General features: G+C 37.0%; 1 protein-coding gene across 1 annotated transcript; it reads right to left on the bottom strand.

Moving 5' to 3' along the window:
- Positions 1 to 6598: 6598 nt before the first annotated feature.
- LOC117784640 (kelch-like protein 2) lies at positions 6599 to 7893 on the bottom strand. The gene is made up of 2 exons (XM_034622439.1): positions 6996 to 7893; positions 6599 to 6940 (listed from the first exon to the last, which is right to left on the bottom strand). The coding sequence occupies exons 1-2, from the start codon at positions 7874 to 7876 to the stop codon at positions 6685 to 6687; spliced, it is 1137 nt and encodes a 378-aa protein (XP_034478330.1). The 5' UTR covers positions 7877 to 7893; the 3' UTR covers positions 6599 to 6684.
- Positions 7894 to 9982: the final 2089 nt, after the last annotated feature.

The following is a 9982-nucleotide window of genomic DNA, read 5'->3' as shown; positions in this document are numbered from 1 at the left end:
TACACAGGTCGTGGTATTATATAGCCTATCGATATAGGCATGCATAAGGGGAGTATATGTGTGTGTGTGTGTAGATTGTGGGCATGTACGCAACACAACAAATAAGGGAAGCGTTGCATGAAGCAGGCATCGACAAGAGGCAAGCAAACGGATCGGACCCTTTGGGGCAAGGAAATTAATTAAATTAAGTCAACGAAAAGTGAAACGGCATAAGCCAAAACGCAACAAGGGAGAGACACACACACGCACACACTCACACACACACTTTCTGACACAGAGTTGTATCCTGGCTAGAGTAGCAAGAAGTTTTGCCCGGAGGCTTGATGCCAGGACGCGAAGTCTTTGACATTCGCTGTTCGTCGTCTCGTCTGGTTCCCTCATCACTTTGATGCCGACAGGACTCAACCCCTTTGCAACCCCTCCAACCCCCTCTCCACTACACCCTTGGCCAAGTGTGGAGCGATAAGCTCGCTTCGTTATAATCCTAATTAAATATTTAGGTTTACTCTATGGCTGTATTTACTTTTTTGCCCCTTAACCTATCTCTATCTCTATCTGTCTCTATCGCAGTCTCTGTCTCTGTCATTTTTTGCCATCCTTATCACACTTCTCCTACAGCACGATGCTGTGCACCCGATAAGCGACGGGGTCACTTTGCGAAGGGTTAATTGCATTAAAGTTATGACAATTGCCGACAAATTTGATGCTTTTGCCCAAAAGAAGACGATGAAGAAGACAAAATCAAGTCAACGGGTTCTCTATTGTGCTGTTGGGAAACTAATTAGCGAAATACGAAAGCTTTATCTAATATCTTATCACAGAGTGGTTTGAGAACTGCGTAGAGAGGCGCAGTACTGTATAGAAAAATACAAAGACTTCAACTACTTTCTTATAACTTATGTAAAAATACATAGAAAAATCGAAAACTCGATTTTCGCGGAAGGGATACTTTCGATTATTTGTTTGACGATCAATATGTCAATAGTTAATTAAAACGGTTTTCGCGAAAAAACGACAACTGATCTCCTTTGAGATTCAGTATCAAAATTGTAAAGGTAATCTATTCCATCACATTTCATTTTTCAAATACTTCAAACAGTCATAACTTTGCCAAATACTAATCAATTTCCATACGAAATATAAATTTCATCATTATTTAGTCTCTATTTTAATTCTGCATCAAAATTAAATTTTTTTCGATTAAAAACTTCAAACTGTCATAACTTTGGCAATTCTTAACCGATTTTCTTGTGGTATATCAATTTTATCACAATTTGGCCTCTTTTTTGATTATGCATCAAAATTGGAAAATAAAATTTTCTCCGATTACTGTCCATTTTTTTAGGTTCAAACCGTTCCACTATATCATACTGCTTATGTAGTTTTACTATTTCCCTTCTTATATCGCCTTTTAAAGTGCTATAAAATTGATAAATTTTAGTATAAAATAAAGGGATAAGCAGTGGGTTAGAGGCAGAGAAGCGGCAGAGAAGCGGCAGAGAAGCGGCACCTCATTGTAGCCAGTTGTCCAACAAAACCAATTTAATCCGGAGACCCTGACCAACGCCTTGGCATTGTCTAGCATGCTTCACAACCCATAGTTCTCCCCTCCCCTCTACTTAGCACCCTCTCCTCTCTTCTAGCTATATAGTCTGCCGCACTTGAAGCAGCGCGCAATTTGTTTTAATCAACAAAGTCAAAAAGGGGCACGTAGCGGGGGCACTGTACAAAAATTAAATAAACTTTGTGTTGGGCCAACAATTTGGCCATCGTCTAGGAGCAGCAAGAGATGCAACCACCGCTGCAAATGTCTGCGGCTTCGTTCGGGGGCAGACAAAGCGCTGACAGGCAGCTAAAACCTGAAGAGCGGCGGGGGGATGAAGCGGGGTGGAATGAAGCGAGGGGGCTGCAGGACGTGACTGTCCGAGAGGAGACACTGCGAACTCCAGCCAGCTTAACCAACAGTTGCAATCAGTTTCACTCTGAAATCCTTTAACTGTTTAATATTGCAACAAAATGAGAAAAAAAAATATTTGATCCTTTTTCGCTCCTCTTATCCTTTTGGTCCTTTGTCAGCAATGCAAACAAATTAAGCAAAATGAACTCAAATGCAGCGTTTAAAATTTGCACAAGTTGGCAAACAATTAGCGAGTACTCACTACAACATTCATACCGATATTCACACTCGCACACACACACACTCAGGCGAATAAAAGCCATTCATACTCGACGGCCAATAAATGAGAAATTCCTAAGTTGGCCATAAATTTTCACAGCCACTGTGATATATGTCCACTGACCACAATCTGATAAAGGCCAGAGAAATGTGTTGCTTTTTCTTGTCGAAATTTTTAGCACATTGTTATACCATGCAATGAGATATGCACAACTAGTGAACTAAGTTAACTATATTGTTTAATTAAAATTTTAAATAAATAAAATAATTGATACAAATAATTGAGAATGCTGCAGTCCTGTAATATACTTTAAAAGATACCCTATTAAACTTTTATCTCTTTACACTGAAACATGAAAATAATATTTTTTAATGTTTTATACTCTTGAAAAGTGAATTATAATTTGTTGAGCAAGTAGAGAGTAAAAACTGACAGTTTAACGTAGCTATAACAGTTGATTATTAAATTTAAAGCTAAGCTAGGGTATTAGGTAGTCGGTCTAGTCAAATATTTATAGATCTGTAGTTCAGTTGTTGTTATTATTGTATTGTATTGCCTTTCATTGTGTGTTATCAATAAAGCAAATTGAATTTTGTAAGATACAAAAAGTGTCACTCAGGTCGATCAAGATAAATGTCAACTGAGATAAGGAGGAAGAGAGGAAAGAAGAGAAACACTGACGGACTTTGTCTGATGTTTGATGAGTTTGTGACGCAACTGTAGCTCGAATTGTGGGCAAATTAAATTAATGTATTTGATTGTCTGTTGGCCCATTGCATTGATAAATGAAAAGGTTAAATCACAGGTCAAACTTATAGGCACCCGCAGGACCTCATACATTCTGCGGCCAAAGCGGGCAAAGTTCATTGTTAATTTGTTTTGTTTGCTGTTTTTTTGTGGAAAATGTAGACATCCGAGTGGAATCTGTGATTGTTACTGTCAGCTTTTGTTGCTTAATATTTATCATCCAGTTGATGCTTACCTCACTCCTCACATTCTCCCTCCTTCGGCCATTCTGACCTGCTACCAATGCAATGAATCACAGTAGCTCCTATATGAAAGCTACCGGGCATAAACGTTGGCTGCTTACATAGGTTTCGAGCAACATGATTTATTATACGCCCCCTTATTGGTGGGCGTGGCACTGCCCGAGCCAACATGTGCCAATAGACTAATGGCTGCACAAAGCCAACAAATAAACAAACTGAAACAACATTCAATCGATTGTTAACAAACTCATAAAACAAAATACATGAAATAAATTGAGGGTTGTTAAACATTTATAATAATGTACACATTTTTAAATAAATATTTTTTTTATAGAAATAATATTAATTATTATATAAATTTTTGTATAATACCAGTGGCTAAAATATCACTTTTTTTTTTGCTGTTGAATTACTTCTTTATTTATAATATTGATTAAGATTTGGCAGCCTATCAAAACTAATTTGATTTTTAAAATATATATTCTCTTTTATTTGCTTTTGATTATATTCCAAGACTAATAGCTTAAAATGTAATGTGTGCATTAAATAATTTTTTTTTAATTAAAAAGAACAATTTTTACAATCAGTCATGCTTAAAATTCTTGATTTCGTGGAAAGTTGCTCTCTAAATGCCGCAGATACTTGAGCACGCCCCAAAGCGTAGTCTTAATTAATTATTTTGATTACTTTTGCATTAATTAAATGGCTGCAGTGACGCCAACCCCAACTGCAACCCGCTTGCTCACCCCTATCGCCTATCTCTTTCGATCTGCAGGCTCTTCAGTCTGCTCTGTGCATAATAAATGCCAAAATGAAATTGCGCGTGAAACAATGCATTTCCGGTTGTCCAGAAACCATTCACATTCACATTTACACACATTCGTATTCACATTCATATTCACACTCACATTGGCGTTGCTTCCGCTTCATCTTTTTTTCGCGCCCAGGCTTCGATAAGCATTCACACGCCCCCCAACTGCAAAAGGGGGCGGTGGGTGGAAGGGAGGATGGGTTGGGGGAACTCTAACGTCTGAGCATTGCAAACCCGTTGAAATTGTTGCCTGCTTTATGTTGTCATTCCATTAATTATCGTTCGTTATTTTAACTTTTAGCATAGAGCGCAGTTTTTTTCTTTCTCACTTCTGTATTTTTTTTGTGTGGCCATTGTGCGCCGTCTGCACTTTACAAATACTTCATAACATTGAACAAGCTTTTCTCTTCATTCCCCGCTCATACAATTTTTTGCTTTGCTTTCTTTATTTTTTTGTTTTTGGTATTTTGTGTTGCCAACGCCTTTTGTTTGCACATTAAATGGCGTCGGCGGCCATGTGCAATTGTTGTGCGTGTGTTAGTGTGTGCTAGTGTGTGTGTGTGAAAAGCGGTCGGGGTAATGAATTACAAGCCACATGGTTTTTGTGTGCACCGCCCGCTGTCTCGCAACAATGACATTGCAATTTTTAGCCAACGCCAACAATGTCAGGGACAGTCCCCGGCGGAGTGCAAGAGAGGGGGGATAAAAGAGAGGCAGCTGTTAGTGCAGACACGTCTAGAGGCCCAAACAGCCACACAGTGCAGCCAGAAATTATGCGACTTTAATTGCTCACAAATTGTTAAATTGCCAATTGTATTTTTAGGGCACTTTAAAAAGAGCAGCAGTATTTTATGGAATTGACTTGAAATGGATTTATTAATAATTATAATGAGATAAGAAAAGAGATGACCTTAATTATGAGAGTTAACATAGCAGCAATCATTTTGAGAGCGCGATCAATGCAGTGATTGGCTAAAGCGGCGTCTTTGTGTGCGTGTATGTGAGCCTACTCAGCTGCAGAAGAGCCAAGCAGTTGAGCAAGCAGTGCAGAAAAGTGTGATCTAGTCGGTTTCCTAACTCTCTGGCTCTCTGGAGAGCACTCTGTGTAAGGAGGTGTGCTGAAACTACGTAAGAATAAGAAAAGCATTTATTTGGACAGAAGTAAAGTGTGATAAAGCAAAAAAAAACAAGTACTATAGTCGAGATTCCGACCATACGATACCCATTACTAATTTCAATATATATAAAAGTACTTAAAAGAAATTACTACCTAATAAATACTGCATACTTTTAGGTGATTGTATTGAAATAAAACCTTTATATTTAACTTTGGTTAGCTATTACTCCCGCTCTACTCGACCGATCTTGCTGCGGTTAAGTGAGATTATAGACAATATTAATAGATATCTACTTTAAAAACTGCATTATTTTAAAACGGTGTGTGTGGTGCTTTTTCGCAATTTTCGGGGGCGGAGGGGGGCGTGGCTTTAATTTAAAAACAAACTTGGTCTGCGGTGGGTTTGCACAAATCTGTGTGCCAAATTTGGTTGCTCTACCTCTTATAGTCTCTGAGATCCTTTTGTTCATACTGACAGACATGGCTATATGCTGATCGGGAATATATATACTTTATAGAGTCGGAGATGCCTCCTTTTCCCTGTTGCATACATTCCAACGAACACAATATAGCCTTTTACTAATTTTTTAACTAAATTCACAAAATGAAAATCAAATCTCAATTAAATAAAAAAATCGCACTAATTTTAATATAAACATAATTATATTATCTCACATGGTTAATTATTCAAATTTCTTGGCTTAGCTGGCTTAAGCTGATTCGATGGAATTGCATTTATTAGATGAGCATCATTAGGCGACAGCAACAACAACAACAACAAAAACTGCAACAGCTGCATGAGAATCTCGCTTAGCAACTTAGCAGACATCTTCGCCTTCAGCCGCTGAACATTTTCAATTTGCCGACAACAGCAGGTGGATGTGGCCAGGTGTTTGGGGCAGGATACGAGTAGCTCGCAGCCGAAGGAAGCAGATAGTGTATAGTCAAGGGAAGGGGATGGTGAGGGGGATGGTGGAGAAAAGCGTGGTTGAGCGCACAAGCAGCGCCGCGAGCAACGAAACCAAAACACGGTGACGAGATGACGACGATGTTGACGATGTGGTTGCACTTATTCTACGTGTATTTTGTTGTACTTGTACGGTAATTGTTGTTGTTGTTGTTACTGATGAGGAAATTGTTTTGAAAATTACAAATAGCGGTAAGACAAGCAGCAAACTTGTAACCACAGCCACAGCCTTTAGACAAATTTAAGAAGAACATTTTAAAAAAATATAAATACATATTGAAGAAGTATACGAAAATTTAAAATGTAAAAATAAATTATTAATTTTATTATTTTTTATCTTAAGTTATATTGTTAGGTTATATACGTCAAACGGTTTGGCCTGTACAATGCTCAGTCAGTCAGTTGGACAAATAGATTTATATATGTAGATTTCTTTTGTTGTTTATTATGCTATTATTTATAGAAAATATAATATAAATATAACGAACCATACCTTTTTTACTTCAAATTAGCTGATAAAATTTAAAAAAAAGTAAATTTATCAAAAAATTTTCATTCTACATTAAAAATTAAAAAATGTATATAAAATTGTAGAAATTGTTTAAGCGAACCTCGCAGGCTTGTCAATTGATCTTAGAGTCAACTTGCTCTGCCTTTAATAATTTCCAGGAGCTTTTGTCATTTTGAAGGACTCGCAAATAGGAAAGAAACTGCTTGTAGGTGAAATCACCGAGGAATTCATCGGTGTATGATTTGTGATATAAGCACAAATCGTGACAGATAAAAGGACGACGCACGGGCATCGACATTTTGAAGCTATCGTAGAGATATCCATGAAATATAGAGCCATCATCAGAGTATAAAAAGGTCTGATCTGAGCTGTGGATAAAGAACTGTTAGACTAGTTAATAAGATCATATGTGATGGTACCTACCAGGCCACGCTGATAATTTGCTGAAAATCGGGTAATGGAATGATTGGATTAAGTAATTCCTCATCTGTGGACTCGCGTAAGTCTAGAAGGAACTTCTGGGGTAACAGTACAAGGCGAATATTTTGCATGATGGCCAGAACATGTTTAGCCCGATTTGGCCAGTCGTGTGTTAGCCAACGAATGGCGGCAAAGAAAACCTCCTTCTCGCTGTTAACCGCTATGCGATCCGAGTTGAAGAGGCAACAAATGTGGTCAACAGGCAGCTGCACAAATTCCATGCTAGCAACGAGTGTGAGAAAGAAACATTCGATACGGCCCAACATGGATTTGTCCAGACCCAAAACAGGAAGATTAGAGCGCAGATTGAATGCCTCCTGAGAGATAACAAATGCCTGATCGTCATGGAACTGATTGGCCAAGTCCAGGCAATACCATATTTGCTTGACCAAATCATTCATCTCCAGGAATATTGCCGCCGACAGCAGCATCATAATGTGACGACGTTCCAGCAATGCCTCCGGTTCTTTTATCCACTTGCAGACACGCTCCAGACCCTCCCAAGTCACTCGATCCTCAGGTAGCTCCAGCTCCCTTCTGCCATTTACCAGTTCCCTTAATGCGTACTCCGAGTGACACATTAATCTCAAGCGATTACAACGCAACTGCCTTGTGCCCAATTTCAATATCAGATCCATTGCATCGTTCTGCTTCCAAATCTTTAATAATAACGGTGCCACGGAAACGCTTTTCTTCAACATTAAGTCCCAATTGGGTATGTTCCACGAGGGCAACTGATTGCCACCATAAAACTCGGACAAGGATAACAATGGTATGCTGGGCTCTAAAGCCAATTCTTCCAAAACACTGTCTGAGTCGGACATTTCAATACTAACAATTTTGTATCTATTTATAGTAATATTAATTTGAATATTTATAACGTACGGGCTACTGAGAAATTTTAAGTTATTGAGATGTTACAATGCCAACAATTTTATTTTCGACACATTTTTTATTAAAAATTTTTAATTTTAAAGACTTTCAGTCAAAAAATGCGTCGAGTGACAAAAATTCTTAATAAAAGAGATAAATCTAGACTCTAAAATTAGTTTTAGAATTTGTCTCTTTAAGCTGTCTACTTTAACAAAAAAAAAAAAAAAAGAAACTATTATTTTCTTCCTCATCTTTGAAAAAAACTAGTATACAGAAAAAAAAATCATGTTTAAAAAGCTTGATTTGAATCTTCCAAGTATGTATTCAGGATATAATTCCTAAATTAAGATACGTAGATAAATTGGCAACGATATTAAGAAATCGACATAAAAAAAGTCAAAGAAGCCGAAATTATTTGATCTAACTTAAAATAAATATTACAGAGCCCCAAAAAAGAAAATATTGTTGAGAAAAATCTTATGAGAATCCGGAATTACCGTACTTCGGATACCGCATTGGATTAATTTCAGCCCGGAATCTCGGATTTTTTTTTCCTGTGTACTCATACATCATATATTGTATAGAACCTTGTCTATCTATCAATTGGTGCTACAGTGTAGTTCAGAAGCAACTTCATCCACAGATATATTTACTAGTATATAAATAGGCAGCTCCATTTTGGTCTCTCACATTTTGGCCAATTAGACGCACAATGGGCTCCAAATTATGCAACATGGCGCGACAAATTCAATTTGCTATGCCCCAAACACGTGCCCAACAACAACAATAGCAACAACAACAAGCACAACAAAGAGGACTTTCAGACAGGAGCGGAGCAGCAGCCGAGCGACACGTCGAAACTTGTTCAAAAATCCCTGGAGAAATTAGTTTGATTTATGTTGAGTTTCCGGTGCAAATAAATTGCCAAGTTTACAGCACTCGGACACGGGACTCGCAATGCCAACGCATAATTGATAATGCGAGTGGCGTTAAAGGCAACTAAGGGATGTGTTGAGAGCGGAGAAAGGGGATTGGGGAAATGGAAAGGGGAGATATGTGCAGGACAGGCAGACAAACTTGACATCGAATTGACATTCAATGGAGTCATAATCGTGACTCATTGTGCTTAAATGTCAAACAAATCGAAACAAAAAAAGTTGCTAAAACTTTAAACGAATAACACACCAATACCATAAATAATATCACGTTTTTCGGCATTTAAATATACTTCAAACTTGAATAATTATTAACAATAGGATTTTTAAGATCTAAACAATAGATTTCAAATTGATTAAATGACATTTTAATATGCCAATAAAGTAAAAACTAGTTCAAATAAAGTGCTGTATAGTATTTATTTATTTTAAAACATACATAACTTTTAATTTTTTCTGAAAACTGTTGTTGAAAATTGTGTCCAAGAAAATCCGACATAAAAACACTTAAGCGATATTGGATAAGCAAATTCGCTTTAATCTCTGGCCCAATGGTGTCTGTCAAATGCGGTGAACTGTCAGGGTAAAAATCAAAATCGCTCGGCACACGGCAAAGGGAAAACCTCAAAATCAATTAATTTTATTGGGTGCCCTTGTTTTTTATTTCGGGAGCACAAACTGAAATGTCATTGTGGTGGAAAACGAACGAGTATTCACAATACAACTGGCAATGTAACAAAAGAGTATTTCCAAAAAAATAAAGGTTCTTAATTTTGTCACATTTTGAAATAATTTGAAGAAATTAAAGTCTAAAAATGGAAAAATCATGAAAATTATACCGAATCTATAAAAACCTGTTTTTTTTTTAAAAAAGGAAAAAATTATATATTTAATTTTATTTCACATTTATACTTATGAAAACTAAAAAAAAGTTTTTTGAATTATATATAAGATCATTTATAAGAATTCTATAAAGTACATATAAGCTCAAGGTTAGCTTTTATTAACTGGAAAAATTGGAATTATCAATCTCGACATCTGGTTAGGGCATATAAAAATTGACTTCATGTTTTTGTTCTTCTACCTCGTTTTCGTGTTTGTCATTGACCATCTCGTCTGACA

This window comes from Drosophila innubila, assembly GCF_004354385.1.
Source record: "Drosophila innubila isolate TH190305 chromosome 2R unlocalized genomic scaffold, UK_Dinn_1.0 1_C_2R, whole genome shotgun sequence".
Classification (NCBI taxonomy): Eukaryota; Metazoa; Arthropoda; class Insecta; order Diptera; family Drosophilidae; genus Drosophila; species Drosophila innubila.
Note: the sequence above shows the minus strand (reverse complement) of the source record. Positions and strands in the feature narration are given on the sequence as shown.

Coding starts and splice junctions, on each gene's coding strand:
- LOC117784640 (XM_034622439.1), bottom strand. CDS start 7,876: ATGTCCGACTCAGACAGTGTTTTGGAAGAATTGGCTTTAGAGCCCAGC. Junction 6,941..6,995: donor CAAATTATCAGCGTGGCCTG/GTAGGTACCATC, acceptor CTTTATCCACAG/CTCAGATCAGACCTTTTTAT.